The sequence below is a fragment of the Cavia porcellus genome, unplaced genomic scaffold (genome assembly GCF_034190915.1).
Source record: "Cavia porcellus strain 051 isolate PalLab524CR breed Dunkin Hartley unplaced genomic scaffold, mCavPor4.1 scaffold_2, whole genome shotgun sequence".
Taxonomy (NCBI): Eukaryota; Metazoa; Chordata; class Mammalia; order Rodentia; family Caviidae; genus Cavia; species Cavia porcellus.
Genome location: NW_026947485.1, coordinates 97,730,169 through 97,757,853, shown reverse-complemented (window position 1 = coordinate 97,757,853; position 27,685 = coordinate 97,730,169). Strand labels below are relative to the sequence as shown.

The 27,685-nt window shown below is 37.3% G+C and overlaps 1 protein-coding gene across 2 annotated transcripts; it reads right to left on the bottom strand.

Moving 5' to 3' along the window:
• Positions 1 to 1,319: 1,319 nt before the first annotated feature.
• Abraxas2 (abraxas 2, BRISC complex subunit) lies at positions 1,320 to 27,685 on the bottom strand. 2 transcript variants are annotated; one of them, XM_013143629.3, is made up of 9 exons: positions 27,527 to 27,685; positions 22,714 to 22,804; positions 17,774 to 17,810; positions 15,175 to 15,241; positions 10,037 to 10,227; positions 8,428 to 8,547; positions 7,680 to 7,764; positions 5,834 to 5,948; positions 1,320 to 3,534 (listed from the first exon to the last, which is right to left on the bottom strand). In XM_013143629.3, exons 1-9 carry the CDS (start codon positions 27,671 to 27,673, stop codon positions 3,068 to 3,070), a joined length of 1,320 nt encoding a protein of 439 aa, XP_012999083.3. In that variant the 5' UTR covers positions 27,674 to 27,685; the 3' UTR covers positions 1,320 to 3,067. The 2 variants fall into 2 exon arrangements, with proteins under 2 accessions (XP_012999083.3, XP_063100968.1); XM_063244898.1 differs by lacking the exon at positions 27,527 to 27,685 and adding an exon at positions 21,372 to 21,487 and having other exon boundaries at positions 22,714 to 22,802.

The following is a 27,685-nucleotide window of genomic DNA, read 5'->3' as shown; positions in this document are numbered from 1 at the left end:
GGTGTTCACACTCCTTTTTTGGGTCAGTTTTGCAAAATAATCAATTTAAAACTTCTATTAAAGCAGTTAGGGGCTGGGGATTTAGCTCAGTGGCATAAACACCTGCCTTGCAAGCAGGCGGTCGTGAGTTCGATCCCTGGAACTGATAAAAAAATAAAAGTTAAAAAAAAAAAGCAGTTAAGTCACTTCCTTGCTGTCTGGAATTTGGAAATATAACTCTGGAATATTTGAGAAAAGATTTCCATTTTTATGTTTTGACTGCACTCCAGAATTTTATTTTTATTTTTTAGTAGTAATAGGTACTACAGTATATCTTATCTTCACAATAGTTGCCCAGTCAATTAGGTATAACAGAACATCGTAAAACCAAATGAAGGAGGTAACCTTAGCCTTCAAATAGAACATAGAAGGAAATCCCTTATATTTGCTATATTGTATATGGTCATCCTCCCAAGGGATGCTCAAAACTGTCCCCAGTTGCTGACTGGGGGTGGTGGTGGGAGATGTTTGATTCTCAGTCCACACATTGTAGGCTCACAGAAACAGCTGACTGGTTCTCTTCCCTGCAGCACCAGAGGCACTTACCAAGAGGGCGGGCAAATTGCCTTCTTGTGTATCTACCTAAGTCCCAACATGGCCCGGGTCTTCAGTAGCTGCTGGTTCTCCTCCTGGCGGCACCAGGGGCACTTACCAAGAGGGTGGGCAAACTGCTTTCTTGTGCAGCCCATAATTTTAACATATATATATATATATATATATATATATATATATATATATATAATTAAGCATTTGCATATTTCTCAGTTATCTGGTCTTTTCTTCAAATAGTTGGAAGAGATTAAATTCTTACTGAAAAAAGGGTATCTCAGATTTTAGAAAGTATCACTCTGTTGGAATGGTTCCTCAGGAACACACTCATTGGCCAGCAGGTCCTTAAGGTGAGCCACAATTCCTAAGATTTTCTCACAGAACAAAGTTCTGCATCTCAGCTGTTGGTAACTTTAAAAAGAGCAATTTTTTTTTTTTTTTCTAGAAAGGTATCTCTTGGTGATCTTTACAATATTTAACTGTGTACTCAACTGATACTTGGTTCTTTAGCTAATCTGGTAGACAACACACTCTGGCTAAAACCCACAGAATCAGTTTAGTAAGTTGTATACTTGGATATTTCCTGGAACCAATCTCAAAAGTCAGTATGAAGATCTGAGATGAGTTTACATGCCCTTTTAAAATGCTGTTATTTGCTATCAAATGCCAGAGGTCCTTATGACTAAGGCAAGACTTTGTCAGGTGCTAAGACAGACATTAAAACAACGGTATTGTGATTAAATAAGTTTTTATTGTCACATTTAACTGCTTTGTCTGATATACATTGTAGATTTCAGTATGGCATAAAAATAAAATATCTTCCTGAATGTCAGAATCTGAACAGAAGAGATGGCAATGGCACTTAAAAAAAATTCACACTGGTGCTGAAGCTGCTAGTAGGTTGCTGATAAAAACTGGAACACATCTGCAGATAAAATGATCTGCAACATTTCAAATCAAATGGCAGTGGTGTAAGGCCAACAAAACCAGGAGAGCAGTTAAAATACAGACCCCAAGGAGTATATATCCAAAGAATGGCAGTCTTAGCATTTCAAGTCTATATTATATTGTCTGATTTAGTTTTGAAACCGGAGTTCAAGAGTGTATAACTATCCTATAAAATGAAACTATTCTTTTGAAACTGGATTTTAAACTTCTTTAACAACTTCATTATTCTTACAGATTTTAGCTAGTCCAGAGGAAAAGCAGTTAAGCTCCAAGTATTAACTTCATGGGCAGACCCATCAATGGTGGGTCACGCCATTTCCAAACCAGGAGCCCAACATACCCACGAATGTCTTAGTGGTTTCACACATTCTGGGCAAAACTACAAAACAAGTAGTAATTATTTAAATAAAAATATAAGTGCATCCCAACAGAGTCTGTACACATTCCGTAGTTATCCCCTAAATGGCAACTTAAAAAAATAAGTATGGTTATTCAGATTTCAAACAAATCTTTTTCATCAAGATTCCCAAATGGTTTACTAGATGTATTTCCTTCACAAATAAAACTAACACTAGGATTTGTCAGAAGATTTAAGTGAGTTATATCCCTTATATATATGAATTCAATGGAATCATCACTGTGTCTGGAATCTGTTCATCATAAAACTTGGGTCTGGTACATAATTCCTTTTTGTTATCCACTGCTGTGTGTCCCTTCTCTACGACTCCAGAACAGAAACCGTGATGTGCCAGTGCAAAATGGCAGTCACTGTCATCCACCAAAAGGAAAGTAACTTATTTGATGACATACTTATTTGGATGATTTACTGGTAATTAGTATTTCTACTTTTTTTTAAAGGCAACCATTTTAAATGACAATACATATCAGGCTAGTAGAAAAAGCTTGAAACAAAGCCCTCTCTTTTGATCTCACAAAGTCATGCAGACAAGAGAAGGTAAGTATATCTGATTTGTTCTAATCAGGCTTCTTGGAATTAATAAAATTTTTTTAGGTAATTATATATGATTTGTTCTAATCAGGCTTCTTGGAGTTAACAAAATTTCTTTTCTCACAAAGATAAATTTGGCTCATCAGAGAAAGTTCTTTGAAGGCTGCTGCTGAACTTGGTTCCCTTTGAAAAAGTAAATTTCAAGGCATGATAGTGCAAGAGGTAAGTTTTTGATTTATAGAACATTTATAGACTAATTGTGCTTAGTCTCTAATTTCCAATTTGTTTTAAAGACCAGAAACTACACTGTTAAAGTTTTGTTTTTCCTAAATTTACCAGTACATCCATGAATCGCACCAGAAGTTGGACAATTTGATTATCTTAATGATTCTTTGTGAAACCTGCACAGTCTGATGGTGAGACCCACCGGACGGAGGCTCTAACAAGTTCTGTGCAGAAGGACTCTCCTCTTGGGAGCCAAGGTATCTGAGAAAGCAGTTCTCCCCAGAGATTGAGTCCTTCACAAACTTTCAATAAGCAATTATGAAAAACAGTCCAAGGTGGACAGTTTCTTTTATTCAGTTAAATCTGGGAGGTCTGAGTGTTCCTGGGATCCTCATCTGGATGTGTCGTGGGTTGTGAATCCTTTGAATGTGAGAATTCACTATTAGAGGGCTCTGAAGGGTCAATCAAATTTTCATAATCACTGTCATCTGATTCCTCGCCACTGTCTCCAGCTGCTCTTTGGGAAGGAAGGTCTGCTCCACTTCCAGTATACTTGAGTCCGGCACTGGTGGAAGCGTAACTAGATGAGCCCACGGCTTGAGGTCGAGGCATAAAGACACTCCTTTCCATGTGAGAATGGCTCAGAGTACTTTCTTGATTGTTTGGGTGAAAATCAGAGTAAGGAGGTGGGGGATCAGAGGGTTCTGCATCTGCAAATGTACTTCTACCCTCAGCTGCAAACCCAGAATAGGGCATCCGAGGACTGAACACAGGTTCCAGACTTTCAGATGGCATCTGTCTGCTTAACATAGCTTGTTGTAATCCTGGTGAAAATGGGAAGAACAGTGCAACACTTTGTAAATTTTCACAGCTTTTCAACTCAGTGTATTACACTATCTACTGAATTTTCTTGAAAACGCAGCAAGGCCATGAAATCAATGGTTACTATTACTTTATAATTTGATAATGCTATAATTTACAAAGTATTTCCTTGTACATTAATTCATTTAAGCTCCACAACAACCTTCTGAGGTGTTATTATAGATTTCTTTTTGTTCGTTTGTTTTGGTTTTTTGAGACAGGATCTAATTATGTAGTTCAGAGTAGCTGTGAATTCACTATGCAGCTGATTAAACTGATCTCAAACTCCTGGCAATCTTCCTGTCTCAGCCTCCCAAGCACTGGGATTATAGCTGTGCACTGCCATATTCCGCTTGTTTCATTTTTTAAAAAATGGTACTGGGGCTTGAACCCAAGGCCTTCACACTGAGCTATACCACTAGCTCTTTTTTAAATTTTGAGACAGGGTCTTTCTAAGTTACTAAATTGCCCAGGCTGACCTCAAATAAATGATTTTTCTGCCTCAGTCTCCCAGTGTTGGGACTACTGGTTTGTATGCTTGGCTTAGTTCAAAAAAGGTTAAGTGATTTGACTAGAAGTGAGGCTCTAAAATGTAGAATAACAGTTCCATCTCTTCAAATCCTGTGCAAAATTTTGCCCTCCTGTTGTTCACTATGGTGAAACATTTGGGACTAAGGATGAAAAGTGAAACAGTCGTTACCACTTACAAGTTCCACTTACAAGTTGTATGAAGACAGGGTTCTTCCTTCACATCAAATACTGTGTTTCTTTATAGCACCTGTCATAAAGCACTTATGTATCTCTTCCTTAAAAGTTTAAAAGCTCAGTATCAGCTGGTTTTCCAGTACTGGACTATGATTTACTACTGTTTTAGGAAAGTTGCAAAATGCCCCAAACTATCAGTCTGTATACTCTTCATGACTGCCTGCTTGCAAGGCAGGAGCTTGTGCCGCTGAGCTAAACCTCCAGCCCCCAGTCTGTATACTCTTAAAATGTTTTTAGGGGCTGAGGATATAGCTCAAGCACTTGCCTAGCATGTATAGGCCCTAGGTTTCACCTCCAACACCACCAAAGAAAAAATTTTTATTATGTCTACTCAAATTCACTGCAATGGCTGTATATTATTCCATCATGTATATGTACACATTTTTTAAAATTATAAATTGACAAATTACAGTTGCATATATATATTATAGCATAATTTATTCAACTATCCTACTGTTACTGATTCAACTACTTTAAATCCCTGTCTGTACTTCTGGTTATTTCCAGAAAAATGTAACGGTAAGAAGGAATCAGACAGACATCACTTTCCTAGAAATATAAATTACATTTTAATCAGATAATAGATTCCTATTAAAGTTCTGCCACAGCCTTACTTCTTTTACACTTCACATTACTTACCATATATTTTATAAGTTTTATGTGCAAATTTTGAATCTGGTGGTATTAGAGCCAACATGTCTGTTACCGTGTTGGAACTATTAGATTCTTGGCCCCAACTTTCATTCTATCAGCTGATTCCTTTTTTTAAAACCGGCTGATGCCTTAGCTTAATCACAGGCATTCAAGCATAGCCACCAGAAACCAGACAATTCAATTCTTCATCATGACCATAGGAATCAAATACAGTGTTGAAGAATTTTAGCTTGTCCATTTATATGGCCTTAATGAAATAGGACACTATCTTACAAATAAGGCATGCTAGATTAACCTGAGTAGCAGCCATCACACTCACTGTAAACTGATCATATTGGTCAAGAAAAACATAAATCTGTATCAAACTTTTTGGATTTATCCTAAATTCTCTACATTTGGTCCTTTCTGCTTCAGAGGACTGAAAAAGAAATACTTTTTTGGGGGGGACAAGGTCTCACTATGTAGTTTGGGCTGACCTTGAACTCACTACTTGATCCAAACTGGCCTTGAACTCATGGCAATCTGCCTGCCTCAGCCTCCCAAGTGCTGGGATTACAGGTATGTGCCACTATACTCAGCTAAGAGGGAAATGTTAATGACAAGAGTGCCTTTTCCTGACCAGGTTAATTTGGGGCTTCAAATACAGAACTCATGTCATTCAATGTATAATTTGATATTTAAAATAAGATTGTTTTTTTTTCTTTGGTACTGGGGATTGAATTCGTGACCTCGGGCTTGCCAGGCAGGTGTTTATGCTGCTGAGCTAAATCTGTGGCTCTCATAAATCTAATTTTAAGCAGATATCATTTCCCTGATACTAAATAAAATTAATAAGAAACTTACTTCTTTCTTGTTCTTTTTCATTTTTCCTCTGAGTGATTTGTCTTCTTAATTTATTCACTTCTGCCTGACAAGATTCGACAACCCGTTCACTCTTTTCTACATCTGCACACACTGCCTGAGAAAAAGTCACAACATGAAAGGTTAGTTTCAAAAAATAAAGAAAGAAAGGTTAGTTTTCAATCCAAGCATAAGGCATTCTATAAATTCAGCCTTATTACAACTCTTAGAAAATCCCAGGTTGTGGTGTTTTGTTTTTTAATCTGTGGTACTTGGAATTGAACACGGGGTCTCAAGTATACTAGGCAAGCATTCTACCGAGTTCCATGCCCAAACCTGTCAAGATGTTTTATCATGTTAAAAAACAGACATGTAAAGTAAGACAAGTCATGCAGGCTCAAGAGACTAGTATTTATGAGCTTGTTTTTCTATTTTGTTGTTTTTTGAGACAGTGTCTTGCTGTTTAATCCAAGCCAGCCTAGCAGCAATCCTTCTGCCTCAGCTTGCCAAGTGCTGGAAATACAGGCCTGCACCACCAAGCCTTGCTGCTTTCTTAATTTTAAAGCAACTAAGCAATTCAACTTATAATTTCTTAAAGAATAAAAGATAGAAAAGAAATAATCTTTTCCCTTGATTAATCATTTTTATTGTAATAAAAAGGAAAAATACCAGTCTAGCTTTCAAAGGAAGAACAGAAGACAAAAGTGATGCTTTTAATTTTTATTTATGATCAATCAGAAACTAGATAAAATACACACAGTAGAAAATAATTATGAGGGAAATCTGGAAAGGTAAATAAGTTTCAAAGCTGAGGTTTAATAAAGACTCCATGAGATTGTGTCTACATAGTCCAGTCATTAAAAATCAGAAGATCAAGAGGTCCTGTTGTTTTCAGAGCTGGCCTTGATTGAAAATCAACAAGGAAATGTGCTACTCTGAAGTCCTCTGGTCAGTGCTGATAGTTAGAAAATGGCACAATCATGAATTCAGGACAAAAAGCTGTTTTCCACCGCACATTCCTTCGATAGCAGAAATATCCAGAACTTTCCGAAAGTAAGCTTGGCACCAGACATCCTGTATTGAGTTCCCCATGCTGTGCATTGTACAGTGAGCCTAATTTGGAATATGGACACTGGAAATTGCCTTTGTACGCTTTCTCCTTTTGCTTATTAGCCTGCACTTAATCTGCTTCTGCCTTTTTCAGATGTTGCCTTCATTTCTCTCTCTTGCTCAGAGCTTCTTAAAACCAAGCTTTCTCCAAGCCTAGAACAGCTTTTTCCACTTTACTGTTTTCCCCTTTGGCCTCAACAGGAACTTCAAAGTCTCCCTTGTGCTCAGGTTTAAAGCAAACAATTCCTAATTAAATTATTAGGAATGAGAAGAATGTGGAAAAGTATTATTAACACCTAGCTCAGAATCTGGCTCATAGGAGATAATTCCATAAGTATTTATTGCATGAATGAGCAAAAATGATTCTCTTACTCAATTGAGATGGCAGGGGCAAAAGTATATGGACTAAAATGAAGGAAACAGAGATACAGCTATTAAAGACAGCTGTGTTCTTTAAACTTAGAATCTGTTTACCTAGTAAAAAAATACTATGACCAACAAAAGTGTTTAAAACAGTAGTATTAATAATCTGCATCAGAGCTCTACTTCAGGCATATAATGAGTGATAAGAGGCTTTTGTGGACTGGTATGACTACTGTTCAGATCTGATATTATTTTAGAAAAGCATACTCTGACTTTTAGACCACAATGTATTTATCAGTTGAAAGAGTATAAAACAATTAAAACAATTAAAAGCATTTGAGCAACAGAAATGAGAACCAGTAAATAAGTCAATTACCTGTACTTTCTCCTGAAGTGCATTATAAACCTGATAGATTGCCCTGATGTCTTTCATTACTCCATCCTTGTCAAAAAAGTCAGTACTAAAGAAAGACAGATGATGTCACAAAGTTAATAAAATTACCATGAACCTGAAAGGCATTTTTGCTTTCAGTTCTACCTTAACCTGTTACTTAATTGTTGTGACTCCAAGGGAAAATGTCCAAGCAATAACATGCCCATCCTACTAGAACTACAGATGAGAAATGAAAAAGAGCCCATGTTACCAAGACAACTTAAGCCATAATTAAAAAGCTATACATTTTTTTGTGATTACATTCAGCTTTTAGGAAATATATGTACCCTATCCAAACTTTGTATCAATTATTTTAAAAAATTATAGTATATTATAAATAGTAAAAGTAAATTATCTTTTTGTTGTTGTTCTTTTGAGACAGGGTTTCACTATGCAGTTCAGGCTAGCCTTAAGCTCATTTTGTAGCCCATGCTGGTCTTAAACTCACAAGGATCCTCCTGCTACAGCCACCCAAGTGCTAGAATTACAAGTGTGAGCCACAACGCTCAGCTGAAGTAAATTATCTTTTGAATATGAGTAAAATTTTGATGTATGGTGGTGGTGGTGGTTTTGAGAACTACTTTTCTGCATTCTTCAACTTCAGTCACAATAAAGCTGATTTTACAATTCTCTATGCATTTAAAAAATGTTTTGATAAAAGGGGTGGGCTCTTGTCTCTCATTTTACTTACCCATGTTCTTTAATAACTTTGGCATAACTCTGAGAAGTATTTGGCACTGAAGATACTTTGTACTCTTGTTGGCTAGTATTGCCTAGATTGGGAATTGTAAGTGATATCCTTTGATTATACCTATTGAAAAAATTGAGAAAGAGATTAAGTTAAAAGTATCAGTGTCTTATATTGCTTCATTTTGTTTGAGACAGAGTCCTACTGTTAACAAAGCTGATCTCAAACTCATGAGTTCATACTTCTGTGCAGAGTATGTGCTACCATGCTTGATTTTAAAAGCACCATTCTAAGATAGGGACTTGAAGCCAAGTGCTGAAATGAGTGTTGCAGGCCTCCATGCCTGACTTTTAAAATATCATTTTAAGAATGGGGCTTGAAGGATGGGTGTGGTGGTGCAGGCCAGTAATCCCAGCACTGAGGAGTCTGAGGCAGGAGGATCACTGCAAATTCGAGGCTAGCCTAGGCTACAAAGTGAGTTTGAGGACAGCATGAACTGCATAGTGAGATCCCATCTCAAAAAGAAAAGACAAGAAAGGGGGCAGGGCTTGAAGCTGGGAAGGTAGTGAACACTTGTAAATTTAATCTCTGGGAGACTGAGGTGGAAATCTCAGGAGGTAGTCTGAGGTAGGAGATTCAAGCCCAGAAGTCCTGTCTCAAAATAAAAAAGGGCTAGAAGTATAGCTCAGTGAGAAGCGCTGGATTTAATCCCCATTACTGGGGGGAAAAAAAAGGATCAATAAGATTCACAGTCTGACAGAAGGTAAACTAACAGAAGGTATTATTTTGTGCCTAATTATTATTTTGTACCTAATCATGCAACTCAGGGTTGCGCGAACTAGCAATTTTTTCTCTTTAAGTAGACTTGATTGCAAGTTCCTTAAGACCAAAGGTCATATGCATCTTTTGCATCTCCAGCAACAGACAAGTGCTAAAAATACCTATTAATTAATAAAATCTTACAAACTCATCCAACAATTAATAATTTTTTCACTGATATTTAGTAGTTTCTTCTATAAGTGAATTCCCAGAGGGAAAGTTTTCTGCTGTTTATAAGTAGATAATATCATCACATAATCATATCTTACACTTAAATAAGTTTACAATGCAAAACCCACATTAACCAGTAGGTGAATCAATTTTATAATTCTGTCTTTGAAATCTATATTCTAAAATTATACTCAGACTTCCAAAGCAATAAAGAGCATTTCTACGTAATGGACTATAGAGAAGCAATAACAATTTCCATCATTTATAGGACTAAGAATTTATGTATGATATATATCTTACTAGTTCTTATTGATCCAAAATCCATTTAAATCTATACAATAACTGACAAGGAAAAACATTCTATAACTACAAAGAGAACAATAAAAACTTTTCTTTGAGCCAGAGGCTTAGCCAGTGGCATAAGCGCCTGTCTGGCAAGCATGAGGTCATGCATTCAATCCCCGATACCAAACCAAACCAAACCAAACCAAACCAAAACAAACCATTTCTTTACAGGTGTGGTAATATACACTATAATGCACATTTTAAAAATGATGAATCTAAATTACATGTGCCAACATCTTTTCTCTTTATGTGAGGCTGGTGGGAAAGCTTTCTTTACCTGCGATTTGGTCTAAAGAGAACATATTCTAAAGCATGTGTGGAATTGTTGGCGGTGGAGATGAAGCTGAAGAGAAGGAAGACAAGGTCAGGCACACCAAGGATGCGAGTGAGCTGCTTGTGGATAACCTGCTCTCTGTATGACATTTGTTGCTGTGTGTTTCGCCTGAATCTGTACCATCCAATAACTTTCTGCAATAAAAACAGAAAAAAGAAGTATTAAAAGTTGCACGACTGGGGCTGGGGATTTAGCTCAGCGGCATAAGCGCCTGCCTTGCAAGCAGGCAGTCGTGAGTTCGATCCCTGGTACCGATAAAAAGGAAAAAGACAAAAAAAAAAAAAAAAAAAAAAAAAGTTGCACGACTGCAGTACAGGTACCTACCTGGCAAGGACAAGGTCCTGAGTTTAATTCCTGGTACCAAGAAACCCCAAAAATCAAAAACACAGTTGCACAATCTAGGTGTGGTGATGCACATCTGTATTCTTAGGATACTTGAGAGGCTGATGGGAAAGATTTTAAGTTCAAGTCCAGCCTGGGAAACTTAGTGACTTAACAATACCTGCTTTAAAAATAAATAAAAATTAAAAAGTGGCTGGGGATGTAGATCAGTATGAAGTACCAAAAAAAGAAAAAAAAAAAAAAAAAAAAAAGGAAAGGAGAGGAAAAAAATTTAATTAAACCTTAAAATTTAATTCTCACTATATCTATACAAGTACTTGTATAGAAATGTTCACAGCAGTTCAGTCCCAAACTGAAAACAGTCAAACTGTCCATCAACAAGGGAATAGATATTGTATATATGCATAAACTGGAAACTTCCTCAGTAAAAACAAACCACTGGCATATACAACATGAATGAATCCCAAAAAATTATGCTGAAAGAAGCCAGATTTTGGTGGAGGGAGACATAGCTAAAAAATTCTATTTGTATAAAATTCTGGAAAATGAAAACCAATCTATGGAGATACAAAGCAACTCAGTGGTTGATAAAAATAGGAGAAAATGGAATTCGAAAAAGGACGCGAGGAAACTTCCACAGGTGCCAGTATGGTCATTATTAAAGTGATAGTTTCATGGGTGTGTACATATATCAAACTAATCAAAATATACACTTGAAATAAGTGCTGTTAATTATCTGTCAATTATATTCTAATACCTAACAAGAGAATAACTAAACTGGCTAAGTGAATTAAAATCTTTCGATGAATACTTCTCCCAGTATGACTGCCAGACATCTGGAAGACAGATGATACAAAAGACATCTTGGGAACTTGCCAAAATGTGAATTCCCTTGGGCCCCACCCAAGTCTGTCCATCTATAGGTAAAGCCTGGAATCTGAATTTTAAATAAATTTCTTGAGTTTTTCTTTTGCATTACTGACCAAAAAATTTATTTATTTATTATTATTATTATTATTTTTTGAGACAGTGTCTAGTTTTGTAGTTCTGGTTGGCCATGAACTCTCTATGTGGTCTGGACTATTCTGGAACTTACGCTGATCCCTGTGCTGCAGCCTTCTCAGTTTTGAAATTATAGGCAAGGACCACCATGCCTGGCTTTGCATACTACAATTTCTTTGTGTGTGTGTGTGTGTGTGTGTGTGTGTGTGTGTCTTTTTGAGACAGCAGTTCAGGCTGGCCTTGAACTCACTTTGTAGCCCAGGCTGGCCTCTAACTTGCAGCAATCTTCCTGCCTCAGCTTCCCAAGTACTGGGATAACAGGTATGTGCCACCACACCTGGCTGTGTACTGAAATTTGAAAACCTCTGTTGTAGAAACAATTCTTTATTTGAAAAATAATCTTCATAAAGTTTTTTCTCTGAAACGAATCCTTTGTTTCAAGACAGTCTCTCCAAAGGATTACTATTGAGACCACATAAAGAACTAAGAAAAAAAAAAAATCAGTCCTCCTAGACTTAAAGAACCAATCCAAAAATGGACTTCTAAGATGAATATACACTTTTCAGATGAAGAGATACAAACAGCAAATAAATATATGAAAAAATGTTCAACATCACTGGTCATTTAAGAGATGCAAATTAAAACAATGCTGGGATTTCACCTCACCCTGAAAACAATGGCTATTATTAAGAAATCAACCAATAACAAATGCTGGCAGGGCTGTGGGGAAAAAGGAATCCTCCACTATTGGTGGGAGTATAGACTGGTGCAACTACTGCGGAAATCAGTGAGGAGATTCCTCAAAAACTAGAATTGGAAGTCCCATTTGATCTAGCTATTCTCCTTCTGGGTATCTTCCTAGAAGACTTAAAAACATCATACCACAGTGATACATATACACCCATGTTTATAGCAACACAATTTGTAATAGTCAGATCTTGGAAACAACCTAAATGCTCACCAAGCATCCAAGGAACAGATAAAAAAGATGTGGTATTTTTATACAATGAAGTACTACTCAGCCATAGAGAAGGATAAACTTGAGACTTTTATAGGTAAATGAATGCAACTTGAGACCATATTTATAAGTGAAATAAATTAGACACGCATTTGCTTCCCAGGGATTTTGTAAAGATTGCATATGTAAAGGAAAGGGATTAGAACATGGCCTAACACAGAATTAAAATGTTCAGTAATTCTAGCTTTTCTTATTCTTGTATCCAAGTATTATTCTTTTGTGCCAGATATCTGGTACAAAACTATCCTGTGTGTATCAACTTACACTTCCCAATCTCCTGCCACCTTGTCAATATTGAACGTTATCAATATTTTTACATGTATATATGTATTTATTTTTTTATGGAGCAGTACTGGCAATCTAACTCAGTGTTTTGTACATGCTATCATTGAACTGCATTTCCAGAAACTACCTCCTCAATCTTGTTGTTTTTTTTTTGTCTTGAGACAGGGTCTCACCTAAGCTGCCTGAGTTAGCCTTGAACTTGTGATCTTTCTGCCTTTACAAACAAGGTAGGTAGGACTACTGGCTGGTGCTAACACAACCAGCCTCTGTTTATTCTTTTGCCAATCTGATGAGCAAAAACTGGCATCTCATTGTTTCTACTTGTGTTTCTTTACTGAAGTAGAACATCTTTTCAGTTATTCCTCAGTCATCTGTAGATTTCTTTCTTCATGAACTAACTTCGTTTCTTCCTTTCCTCCTTCCCTTCCTTTCTCCCCCTCATATATATATTTCTTTTTGCAGTAATGAGGATTCTATCCAGAGGTATTTTACCACTGAACTAGATCTTGTTACTTTTAATATGTATCGAGTGCCCTACAAAACTGTGAATCAGTAAGAATCTTCACAGAGGGCTGGATTATAACTCAGTGTTGGAGTGTTTACCTAGAATGCATAAGCCCCTGCCTGGGTTCAGTCCCTAGTACTGCAAAAGGAAAAGCACAGCCTTAGGAGTGCTACAAAGTGAGTTCAAGGCCAGCCTGAACTGCCTAACTCTGAGTTTAAGACCAGCCTGAAACTCTGTCTCAGAAAGATAAAAAGAAAAAAAAAGTCTCAACTGAACAAACTTTAGTTTTAGAAAGCATAATAAAGGTTTCCAAGCTAAAATATAAAAATGAATGAGAAAGTAAGGTACCATTTGGGAGATGAGGGATGGACTGCTAAAAGATTACAGAAAGTACACTTCTGAGAAATCACTAAAAATGGGAGAGCTGTACAATATGGTGCCTCTAGCTGCACCTTTCCCAGCTGGGCAGGCGGCCTAGTTGGACCCCAGAGCTGAGAACTTCCTGGCTCCTTTTCTCCCACCTGTTCTTCCAAACTTCTTCCTTTCATAGTCATTTGCTTTGATTTCTTCCTTTACACAGAATTTACCAAATGTACTAAAAAGGGCTGTACATAAAAAAAAAGCTTACTCCAGACATCCTTAAACAAAGGTGTGTTGTATTTTTGTCAACTTTCATTGGGACTTCCCCCATCCCCCAACTGATGGTTTAACAATCAATCTGTTTTTCTGCAATTTGTGTCCTAAGGAAAGTAATAAAGCCCGTTCATGGTAAACCAGTAAATTATAAATGAAACTAACAAAATACTGCAGCAATCAGTTCTGGTTCATTTTCAATTTTATTCAGATTTGCCTACCATATATAATCAGAACATCACAGGCACATGCTGGCAGAAATAATAAACACCTTGCAAGCAGGCAGTCGTGAGTTCGACCCCCGGTACCGATAAAAAGGAAAAAGACCAAAAAAACAAAAACAAATAATAAACACATGATCTTTTGGAAAAACATGTGTTCAGGTTCAGTCAAGCTTGAAAGAATAACATATCCAAAGATGTTTGATAGTACTTTACATTTTTTTTCAATTTTATTTTGAGATAGATAGGGTCTTGCTAAGTTGTCCAAGCTGGACTTAAGTTTGTGATCTCCCTGTCTCAGCCTCCTAGACAGCTGGAATTCCAAGGGTAAACCATTATGCCAGCTTATACTTTACATTTTTTAGAAATATTTTTCTTGGGGGCTGGGGGTTTAGCTCAGCGGCATAAGCACCTGTCTTGCAAGCATGCAGTCGTGAGTTCAATTCCCAGTACCAAAAGAAAAAAAAGAAAAAAAGAAAGAAGTATTTTTCTTGAGTATAATATTAGTGGCTGGGTGTAATGGTACACACCTATAATCTCAGCACTTGGGAGGCTGAGGCAGGAGGACTGACATGAGTTTGAGGCCAGCCTGGCCTACACAGTGAGTTCAAAGTCAGCTGAACTATCTAGCAAGACCTTGTCTTGAAAAACCAAAAAAGCAAAACAAAACAAAACACAATAAGAAAAATATATAATTAATTCATGTGTATTAAATATTTGCAAAATTATTAACTTACAAAGTAGAAAGAATGAACCACTCAAAGTCTACTGAACTCATCAACTTTCCAGATTATAGTTTACTTTTTTTCCTAATTTTTACATAATAGAATCATACTATATCTAACTTTTCCTATTGATACAAACAATGTCTCATACATACAAAATCTACTTTAAGTTGCTACAAAGAATGTATCATTATGTACTGCAAACACATAATAATAAAAATAAAAATTTGAGAAAAGAATCTACTAACAGAACATGGGGGCATCAAATCTCACTTCACATTCTTCCATGTTATAGATCTGGGTGTTAAGGAATGATTTCTCTATCAAAATGGGCAATAAATAGAACATACCTTTCTCCGATCTTTAAGAATTCTGTCCAGACTCTCTTCATTAACTTTACTTGCGTAGTCATAAAAACTGTTTTTAGAGGAAGAAGCATTTTGTTACAAGTTCATATTACTGTTGATAGATGTTCCACATACATGTATCTAACTAATAGAAATATTACTACATTCAAAAGACACTACTTCCACATGTGGGAGGTGCTGATAGCAAGTAATTACAAAATGTGTGGTTTTAAATGACTATGACATCTTTTGTTTCTAAGTATCAATTATTTAAGAAGATAATAGCAGCTCATTTTCTGAAAAATGAAACAGAAATAAACATATGTTGAATGCTTAGTACATACTCAACCTCATGATTTTATGATTTTTTTCACTTAATTCTTGCCTCAATGCATTTTTGTAGATAAAGACATCAAAGTTAACTGACCTGCCCCACATCTAGCTACCTTCAAACAATGTGCTCACCTCCAAAACACCAATGCAATCAAGATCCTGGGCAAGTGGCCCAGGTACACTGATATGGCCCCTTCCGTTCTCTGGTCACAATCTTAAGAATAGAATGCTCCTTCCACTACAAGTCTAGGCTCTAGAGTTCAAGATACAGGAGTAGACACAGACTATGGAATCAGGAGATACCAGCTCCAGTGCCAGTTCTGCTTTTCACTGTAGGATCTGAGAAAAATCAGTTACCCTACCTCATCTCCTTTTTTGTTTTTTTCTTTTCAACAAAAAATAAAGAATTTGGAAGAGACATGTAATTTATAGTTTCTTTCATTTCTAAGAATTATAGGTCTCTGAGTCAAACACAATCAAATCCTTATTCTTATACTGCTATGCTATAAGTGTTTTTAGGAATTGCTCAGGATAAGGCAGTCATGGAGCAATGCTTTGACAGTCAGGGCCACATTAAAATTTCTATAGACCAGAGAGAGGTCATTTGTTATGGCTTGTATCTAGATGTCACCCCAAAGCCTCATGTGGTCATAGGTGGAATTTTCCAGAGGTGGCTGGATCTAGAGTATGTGATACTGGGATTAAGGCTGTGTGATTAATAGGTGGTCTACTGATTGGTTTGGCATAGTTCTGGGTGTGGAAAATGGGAAGCTCCATGCTAGGTGCCAGTGCTAGCTGCCTCAGGTTCTACATCCTGGATATAATATAAGGGATAGAAAGAGGGCAGCTGTGGTCCTTTTGATGCTTGTTGCTTGCTACTTCACTGCTGGCTGCCTTCTGCCTGCCATGAACTGTTGCTCCTCTGCCATACCACCCTACCTGCAGTCAGCTGATTATGGACTGAAACCTCTGCAAACTGTGAGCTAACCAAACATTACCTATTTCAACCTTGGCTGTCAGGTATTCTATGTCAGTAACTCTCAGAAAAGTAACTGACACCATTTATGGATCAGCACTTGAATCGTTTCATTGCTGAAATTCTTTTCAAATGAACGGTTGCTCACTTATCTTGCTTATTTCTCTTTCAGTCATGTGTATATTTAAAAGGGCTGAGGTTTGGGGCTGGGGATTTAGCTCAGCGGCATAAGTGCCTGCCTTGCAAGCAGGCAGTCGTGAGTTCCATCCCTGGTACCGATAAAAAAAAAAAAAAGCCAAAAAAAGGGTTGAGGTTCACAGGCAGCCATCTTGCATGAAGACAACCCTCTGCAACAATCCACAGAGAGTGGTGTATATGTACAGTGAACATGGTACAAAACCCCAAGGGTGTGTGAGTACAAGGGGCTAGGTATTTGGAGAATGGCCAGGATAAAAGCTGCAGGGACACACGGCAGAAAGCCAGGCAGAAAAGGTTGGAAGAGGTGAAGGAAGAACATGCTATTCATGAATAGTGAATGGTGCTCATGTGGGTCTACCAGAAAGAAAGTACTGTCCTGGCTTCCATAAGGGTGAAAAAGTAGCACTTCAGGGAGCTTTATAAAACACACAGTTGAAATCATACCAGTCATCAAGTGGAAGGGGTTTTGTGTTACCTTATTTTTAGAAATTTTATTTGTTTATTTATTTCGTTGGTTGATTGGTTAGTTTTTGTTTTCCGACAAAAGGTCTTGCCATGTTACCCTGGCTGGTCTTAAACTCCTGGACTTGCACAACTCTGTTTCACCTCTCAAGTAGCTAGGACCAGAAGTTTGTGTCTCTGTACCCAGATCCTTTCCTTACATTTTGTAGTTGACTGAATCTGTGTTATTTCTTTTAAAAACACTCATTATTTTATCAATATGCAATCGCTGATTAACTTTCTTCCCTAAGGTTGAGGATATTTTGATAGGGAGGCTCACAGGAAAAGCCTCTATTCTAAATCACTGAGATCATGACTTACAATTTCTCCCTTGCCATTTTCCTCACCTAACACAATGCCTTGCCCACTGTTAATACTCACTGAGTACTAAGGCACTCCCAGCTCTACTTGTGACTGTACAGCAATAAATCGCTATAGGTATAAATCTATTAGTTTTGTTTTGTTTTGGTACCAGGGATTGAACTCACGACTGCGTGCCTAATGCCACTGAGCTAAATCCCCAGTCCTGATCTATTAGTTTTTAATACATTTTAAAAATAAAGACTAAAAGCTACAAAGAAGAATGTGACTTACCTAAAAAGTTTTGAACAAGGCTGATGGTTATGGATTTCTGTAATTAGAAATAAGAATAGAACTTTGTCATATAAGACACAGGCAACTATAAAATAACTCAGGGTTTTTTAAAAACCAAAATCTAAGACTATAAAAAGACAGTTCTCCTCTCCTAAACAGGTACTGTGTATATACCAATGACAGCAGTGCAGGTTAACATTTATACCCAGAGACACATTTTCAGAACAAAGCAGACTACAGAATGAGTTTGTCCATGCATGATAAGAATGCATCTGAAAGCTTTTATTCAGGAACATGCCTGCTATCATGTGCCTTTTCAAACTTACCTATTTAAACAGAGCATCATAGGAAAACATAACCACCGACTGGAAGCATTTAATCAAGTTGGATAAAAGCTTTGAGGACAGCTCGAGGAAAGAAGGGCCTTAACTACCCTATCATCAATAACCAATGAACAACTCATGACAACTTGGACCAGGTGTTTCCAAGGGGAAGGAACTCTGGAAGCCTATTAACCCTTTTAAAGACAGTCAGTATCAAGGGAGAAAGTCATTTATAAGGCAGATCCTAACAACATCTAAAAAGCTGCCGTAATTAAAAGAATGAACCATTTCTTCAAGTTCATCAGGGGTTTAGCGTCTGGTTTCCTTAGAAGACCATGAGACTGATTATTCAATTCTATCACAGTCTCCTAAAGAGCAACTCATCTTCTGCTGTTTAAAAAAGTCAGTCTCAAGAGTTTCAGACTGTAATTTTACCTCAATTAAAATGAACCACACAACCTTGAAAGATATGGGGCTATGTCCATTAGCTCCTATGCTTGTGTTAATGCTGCCAAAGTGCATCAAATGCAAAACTTTCCCAGGGAAAAAGTTTGTCTGCTTCATGTGGCATTTATATAGTGATAAAAATAAGAAAACCGGGGACTGGGGAATTAGCTCAGTGGCATAAGCGCATGCCTTGCAAGCAGGCAGTCATGAGTAGGATCCCCGGGACCGAAAAAAAAAAAAAATAAAAAATAAAAAAGAAAGAAAAGAAAAGAAAATAAGAAAACCTAATCTAGAAATATATTCTTTTGTTAAAAAAAATCATACAATGCAACATACGTTATTACAGAGATACTATTAGTCATTAAGATGTGAAATATTTGTAGCAAACATATTTCCTAGAATTCACAGAAAAAACCAGCTTCTATTTAAAGAATACTACTATTTAATGAAACCCTTGGAGAAAGTTCTGAACTCTATATGCACACTCCTGTCATTAAGCTGCCCCAGTGGTATCCTTCGTAATTTATAACCAAAATTAAAATCACAATTCAAGCATATGCTACAGCTCTGGGTTAGGGTGCTTAGTGGTAGAGTGCTTGCATAGCAAATGTCAAACCCTAAGTTTGATCCCCAGCACCATGCACATACATACAGAGAACACAAAGTTAGGTTCAGACATGTTCTTGTAACGTACTATTTTCAGAAGGAAATTGAATTATTTCAAGATTTACCTTACTTTCTTTTGAGACAGGGTCTCACTCAGCCCTCTAAGTTCTCTAAGAACTTCATGGAGCAAATAGGACACTGGGCTTCAACTGACAAAGCCATGAATTGTAGTAAAGTTGAAGGACACATTAACTGACAGACATCTAAAAAGCTGCTGTGATTAAGCAGACCTCAGAAAGAAGGCAGAGGCTGGGAAGCCTTGCCTGGCATTTCCATTTTTCTATTTGTCTATAGCTTATCCATATGAAAGACCTCTCCTGTACTGTGAAAATTTTGCTAAAATCTCCCACCATACGGTACATTGTTCTTGTTTTTCTTCCTGGTCGTTGAATTGAACACTCTCCTTTCCTCTTCCATTCTTTCCAATAATTGTTAACTATACTGACTCATTACCTGAGGACCTTTTTCTGTTGCTGTCTCTTTCCAAACACTCCTATAAATGAATAAGAATAGGTCTGCTTGAAATGAGTTAGCTGTTTTTTTAAATATGCATGCAAAACAAGATGTGGACATTTCACATTCAAAATGAGATTTTCTGAGTAAAATCCTCCTTTTTGAAGAGAGTAAGATAAAAGTACCTATGTATTCATTTAGACATTTTTAAGACATAATAAATTTGGTCAAGCTAGACATGGTGGCACACGTGTATAATTCCAGCACTATGGAACCTGGTAAGTTAGGGCTGAGTGAGACCCTGTCTCTAAAGAAAGTAAGGTAAGGCAAAAAAATTTTTAAAAAGGCTGGGTATATGCTACCAAATAAATAAGTACAGTTTTGGGGAGTTTAGCAGTACTGTAATTGAACCGAAGACCTTGGCACTGACCTATATCTCCAGCTGTTTTTTATTTTGAGACAGTGTATTACTAAGTCCCTAAACTACCAGATTGGGCTTAAACTTTTGATCCTCCTACCTCTGCCTTCCAAAGTGCTGGGATTACAATGTGTGCCACCATACCTGGCTAATTGTGTCAATTTATTTTACTTAGAACATTTTTTGTTTTGTTTTTAAAATAGAGTCTGTTTATCCAAGTTTGGCCTCAAACTCATAATTCTCCCGCCTTAGCCCTGAGTGTTGGGGTTACAGGTATATGTCACCATACCTGACTTACTTAAAAGGAAATTTAGCTATTCCAGAAACTTTGCATTTTTCTGGTAAGAATACTATTCATGGCACTTAACCTAATGTTGGGCTTTTCACCCAATCCAAGTTTTACATTGTCTCTGGCTTATAATTTCAAATACACTATGTATTTACTTTTTAAATAAAAACATTACAATGATAACAATACATGTAAGATATTACCAAAAAGCCAGGCATGGTGGTATACTCTGTAATCTCAGCACTTGGAAGCTGAGGCAAAAGGAGCACAAGTTTCATGTCAGCCTGGACTACACAGTGAAACCCTGTTGCAAAACAAACAAACACCAAACATTTTGCCCTTGAGATACATAATTGTTTGATGCAACAAAATGAATATAGCCAATGAATTAAAGACTGCACAGCAAAAGACAGTTGTCACTGTCTATGAACTGTGTTTAAGAAACAGTTATGCCACTTGTTTTTCCCAAATGCTAACACTACTGTAGGACTCACCCTTACTCCCAATACACGTACCAGTAGGCCACCAGAAAGACTTCACAATTTGGCTTCACATGACTCAGTCTGTCATCAGTATTTCAAACCACAAACCCCTCGTTTTTACATATGCTGTTTTAGTCAGAGAGAAACAGGCCAGATTCCTTGTATGTTTCATGACTCCTTGCTCTATGCTTCCCTGAATGTTCAGCTCACTGGTCCCAGATTAACTTCTTTTATGATGTCCTTACCAATTTCCTCTTTGGCAATTTTTCTCTAACCTCTGACACAGGATTTTCTGGGTTTTTTCCTTACAGCATGTATTTTGTATTATCTGATATTTCTATTTAGTTGTCTTATTCTTCCTATAGTTTTAGAAGGCAGGGATACATCTGGATATTCCTTTCTCTGCCTAGCATATGTCTCTCACAAGAAGTTCTTCAATAAATGCTGCATAAATATATGAGACATCCCGTTTTGTTCTGTGTATCAGGCCGTGCTATTTGGTAATCCGTTCAAGAGGTACCTGAAAGGACTATGATCTCCATTTATCAAAAAGAAACTAATCCGGGGCTGGGGATTTAGCTCAGCGGCATAAGCGCCTGCCTTGAAAGCAGGCAGTCGTGAGTTTGATCCTTGGTACTGATAAAAAAAGAGAGAGAGAGAGAGAATGGGTGTATTTATAAATACTTGACTTCCTCTTCCCCCAGCAACCTTTACAAAGTGATCATTTGGCTCATCCTTTAGAAGGCTGTATAAGTCTAGGAAACCCCATATGTAAACTAGTGTTAACATTTTTGCCAAGTCTCTCTAGAAAGGACTATCATAATGCATGCATTTGTTACTGTATGAGGTAATACTGGTGATGAAGAAAGCCTAATTTACAAACTAGATGTTTGCTAAGATTCTGAAAAGATAATAAGGTGGTCATTCAGTGATTCAATAAATTTGGTATCACTCAGTGATAATAGATGGTAGTAAGAAATAACTTTACAGGGCCGAGGATTTAGCTCAGTGGCACAGGCACCTGCCTGGCAAGTGCAAGGTCATGAGTTCAATCCCCATACCAAAATAAATAAATAAATAAATAAATAAATAAATAAATAAATAAAACAACTTTATAGAAGATCTATACTTACAGCTATGCAATGTAAGTTTACACTGACATAAAATATCTATCATTTACTAGTGAAATTATTTTAGTTTAATACTTTTAATACTTTTGATTAATATGAGGCAAAGAATAGAATAATTATATATAAAAAAGATTAAATCAGTTGATTTTTTTTTTTTTTTTTTTTTTTTTTGTCTTTTTCCTTTTTACCCGTACCAGGGATTGAACTCACGACTGCCTGCTTGCAAGGCAGGCGCTTACGCCGCTGAGCTAAACCTCCAGCCCCTAAATCAGTTGATTTTTATTTTTATTTATTTTTTGTCCTTTTGAGACAGGGTCTCTATGCAGTTCAGGCAGGCCTTGAGCTCACTTTGTAGCCCAGGCTGATCTTGAACTCACAATGACCCTCCTGCCTCAGCCTCCGAAGTGGGGGGATTACAGGCATGAGTCACCATGCCCGGCTTGATTTTTACTTTTAATACTTTATATTAAAGTCAGTTAAGAGCTGGATGTGATGGTATATGCCTGTAATTCCAGCACTTGGGAAGCTAAGGCACGAGGATTGCTTTGAGTTCAAGCCAGCCTGAAATGCATAGTGAGACCTTGTCTCAAAACGAAAAATAAATAAAATTAAATCAGTTAACAGTCAAAAGAAAACAAATAATAACTGTATGTATATATATATATATATATATGTATATATATATACATATATATATATGGCATTTCTAAAGTCAATGATAAAGTTACTTACCAATTACTTGCAGAAATTCTGTGTTGCTAATTTGTGAGTCACTGATGCTAAAGGTTTCCTCTTGTCTTACCTCTCCCAGCAAAAATCCTTCCTAAAAGTAACAACAACAACAAAAAGTCACAAGTTAAATACAAAGGTAACTTGTACTAGAATTAAAACGATAAAGAATGTGTAATTTGGGGCTGGGGATTTAGCTCAGCGGCATAAGCACCTGCCTTGCAAGCAGGCAGTCCTGAGTTCAATCCCCAGTACCGATTAAAAAAAAAAAGTGTAATTTTATAATTTTAACAATAATCTAAAGAAGCTTGCGATGTAACAATTTTATAAACCAACAGACTACAGCAATCTGAGATGTCTATTATTGGACTGCTTGAAAAAAGAATTCTGTAGTAAGATAAAATATTATTTTAACAGCTTTATGTTTTCCCTGTTTTGGGGTAAATTTACCATCTAAATCCTATTGAGTCTTACAAGCAATGTCAAAAAAATCTCAGGATGCAGAAATATCCCAAGGTTGCTTTTATTTTTTTTTTTAATATGGTACTGAGGATTGAACTGAGGGCCTTTGCACTGAGGTACCTGCCCAGCTCTTTATTATCATTTTTTCAGACATGCTCTCGTTAAGTCAGTAAATCACCCAAGCTGGCCTCAAACGTGAGAACTTGCCTCAGTTTCCCTGAGTGCTGGGACCACAGGCAACCCTTTTGGAAAGGGTTTTTTTCTTGAACAGATACAATTTACCCCATTGCTTCAAAAATCCTGCTACTGAACATGTAACAATTTTATAACCAACAGACCACAGCAATCTGAGATGTCTATTATTGGACTGCTTGAAGAAAGGATTCTGGCTGGGGATTTAGCTCAGTGGCATAAGCGCCTGCCTTGCAAGCAGGCAGTCGTGGGTTCGATTCCTGGTACCCATAAAAAGGAAAAACACACACACAAAAAAAAAAAAAGTAAAAAAAAAAAAAAAAAAAAAGAAATGCTGTTTAAAAAAAAAAAAAGAAAGAAAAAAGGATTCTGTAGTTAGATAAAGTATTATTTTAACAGCTTTATGTTTTCCCTGATTTGGGGAAAAATGCTCTTGAAAAAGCTGGTATACAAAATTAAGATTTCAGAAAATAAATTTCATATCATTTACAGAACATTTTTTCTTTAATAAATTATTTGTACTTTTGAAGAATATCTCTCACTATAATCAATCTGAATTATGAAGCATATTATTCAATGTTTGAGTACTTGATGCCACGTTCAACACAAACATAGTTGGATAATGTCAAAGTAACCTTCCTGAAGGGAGGATGAACTGATAAACTGTCCAGGAACCTCTCTCCGCAGATACTCCTTTCCTTCATTCAGGTCTTTACTCAAAGGGTACCTCATCAGAGAGGTGAGTCCAACAATATGGAAATAGCATCTGCTAAACACTGTGTTCCCTGTACCTCAGATTCTTTCCTTAGTCTTAACATTCACCATACTACAGATTTACAACAAATGTGTACCCCTAGCTAAACTGTACCCTCCACAAAAGCAGTGTCATGCTCATATCACTGCTCTGTTTCTAGTACAATGCCTAATGTATAAATACCAAACAAATAGTGGTTGCATAAATATGTTGGGATAATTTCCCTGTACTACACAACGTTTCAATCTTATGTCGATTCATCAAACCAAACACAGAAAGTTTCTAGTTTAAAACTACTTCCAGTAGGAAGTGCAAATCTGTTTAGGAGGGTGAAGAGACAGATGCTTTATAATCTTACTATTGTATGTGATTTAAGGAGGGTAAGTGTCCTAAAATTCCAAACTATCTCATACAGGGCATTTCTCAAAGTTGAATAACACATAATTTCCATTTAAAAAAATTCTCAAAAAAGTGTTGATAACTACCAGTTTGAGAAACACCTACTAAGTAAGTTTGCTTTACCCATGATTCTTTCAATCATGATTTCCTACTACAAAAGAAGCTGTCTTCTTCTTTACAGGCACAAGCCTGTAATTCCAGCACTCTGGAGGCTAAGGCAGGAGAAGCGTTGCAGGTTTGAGGCCAGCCTGGGTTACACAGTGAGTTCAAGGCCAGCCTGAACTGCATAGTGATACCTGGTCTTAAAAATACAAAAACTAAATAAATAAAAAACTGTCTTGCAACAAGCAAAACAAAAATTTTTAAAGCAAAATGGAAAAAAATTTAGTATTCCAATAGAACTAGACACAAAGAACATAGGTATAAATTCCTAGTGTTCTACAGTTTAAGGGTCCAAGATTTAGCATACACAGACACAAAAAGACAGAGTTAAATCTGAATTTCAGATTAATACAAATAGTTTTCAGTGTATCTTAAATATTACATAAAATTATTTATCTTTAATTCCACTTTAACTTAGATCCTTTATTTTTCTGAGAATCATAACAGTTCTCACTATGAGAAAGTGATCTAAATCAACAGTGACATTAAACATTTCAAAGTATGTGAATGTTTATTCATCTACTGCTTTGCAATACCTAACAATGTTACTTTATAGCAGCAGTAAATAAACTATTATGTGGTGGCTAAATCCAGTTCAATGCCTGTTAATGTAGTCTGCAAAATAAGTTGTTTCTAAATAATAAATAATAAATTTTTAAACGGACAAGATAAAAATGTTAAAATTAGGGATGGGGATTTAGCTCAGTGGCATAAGTGCCTGCCTGGCAAGTGCAATCGCTGGCACCAAAAAAAAAAGTTAAAATTACATGAAATTCACATTTTAGTGTCTATAAAGTTTTATACTCTATTTACTGTCTGTAGCTATTTTCCCCCCTCTAACATCAGAATTGGGTAATTGGTAGAGATCCTATGGTTTCCCAATCTCAAGAAATTTACTTTCACTCTTTGTCCCTTTACATAACAAGTTTGCTAACCCCAGCTTTACAGAATAATGTATAACTTTGAATTAATTTGTTTCTTGTTTGCTTTTTCACAAAGAAAATATATTATTTCAGGTTGGCCTTGAATTTATTATGTAGTTGATGGTGATCTTGAGCTGGAAGGATCCTCCTACCTCAGTTTCCTAAGTGTTGGGATTACAAGTACATTCCACCATGCCCTGCTGAATTAATTTCTTACATGAACAAAACAAGTATGCATTACAGAAGTAAATTCCTAGACCTGGGGATGTAGCTCAGAAGTAAAGTACTGGCTAACAGACCTAGAACTCGGAAACAATCCATGGAATAGCAAAAAAAAAAGAAAAAAGAAAAAAAAAAGTAAATTCCTGGTTGAACTTTAAAACTGAAATTACTGGGGGCTGGGTATTTAGTAAAAAAAAACTGAAATTACTTTTATTAGGCTAGGTATAGGCTTGCTTAGCATGCATGAGGTCCTGTTTTATTTTTTTGTCTTTTTCCTTTTTTATCGGTACGGGGGATCGAACTCACGCCTGTATGCTTTCAAGGCAGGTGCTTATGCCGCTGAGCTAAATCCCCAGCCCCAGTAAGCTAGTTTTATACGCAAACTGTGACATTATCAGGCACTCTACAAAATAGGATGAAAAGCATCACTGAAATCTTATTTAATAGCTTGTGGAATATTAGAGGACTATCACAAACCACCTACATATTGAACTGCATTATATTATCAATTAGCTGCCAAACCAATGGCCAGTGTTCAGACTTGCCTCTGGGGGCAAAAAACTATGTTGTACATATTTTTTTTTTTTTGTCTTTTTCGTTTTTATCGGTACCAGGAGTGATCAAACTCATGAGTTATACATATTCTTATCATTAGTGTTTACCATCAACACGGAAGAGAAGGAAAGTACAGTAATTGAATTGCATTCAACTTATTAGTCGAATTGCTTCCCTGTGAAATCAGTTAATATTAATGAAAGCTAACACTGCTGATATCAAACCAAGTCTAGTTCCTCCTTCAGTGTTTGATTTTGCTTTCTAATGACTGCCACAGAGAACCCACCCAATAATTCAATGAATTTGAAGCATTCACTATTAACATCACTTAAAATAACTCCCTCCTCAATTTGGTGGGCAAATTAAATGCCACCGTTTAAGAGAAAAAAATACCTAGTCTCACCAAAAAACTTCAAATAGAGGCTGGTGACATTAAAAGGCAATTCGTAAAATAAATACACTGAAATAGAGAGGCTCTTCTCCCCTTGTGGGCTCCAAGCCTTTGCATTTCTCGTCACTCAGACGTGGGCCTGTCACTTCCTTATTTCACCGCGACTAGTTCCGTGGTCTTAGAACCTTCGCCAAAGAACCAGACAGGCAACTTCATGGAAATGTAAACAGACGTCTGCACCTAACAGTCCTGTTTACATTCTCCGTTTTCCACCGAGGAGAGAAAAACATACGACCGCTTCTAACAATCATGAATAGTGACAGCCATGATTTAATTCACGACAACATGTGAAACCTGAGGGCGGGGTTCAACGCCGGTCCCACATCGAAAGCCCGACCTTTCCACTGCTTCCAGACCCCTGGTGCCCCTCTTAAATCTACAAGCCTGACTAAGGGAACGGCGGGCGTTCAGTTGTGCCAGGCGATTCCTGACACTGCAAGGACACAAGAGGGACAGGTTTGCTGGATCGGGGGACTACTGTCCCGGGACGACCGGGAGACGGTGGGCGTCGAGTGAGAAGGCCCACCGGGGCGAAGGAGCTCCTCCGCGGCGGCAGCCGCTTGGGTCACCAGCTCAACGGGCCCGCCCAGGGGCGCGGGGGAAACAAGCCGTGAGCGGATCCCGCTTAGCTGCGGGTGCTCGCCCGAGGCAGAGGGTGAAGGCCCCAGCGGCCACTGCAGGGGACCCGGCACCTACGTGGTCCGCGTTGCTGTTGGCGCTGTGGAAACATACAGCGCTGAAGGTGTAGCCCGAAATGGAAGCCGCCATGATGGAAATCTCCAATTCCCCCATCATGCCCCGCGGAGGGCGCACAGCCTTCCGGCCGCTTTCCCCTCGAGGCATTCTGGGAAATGG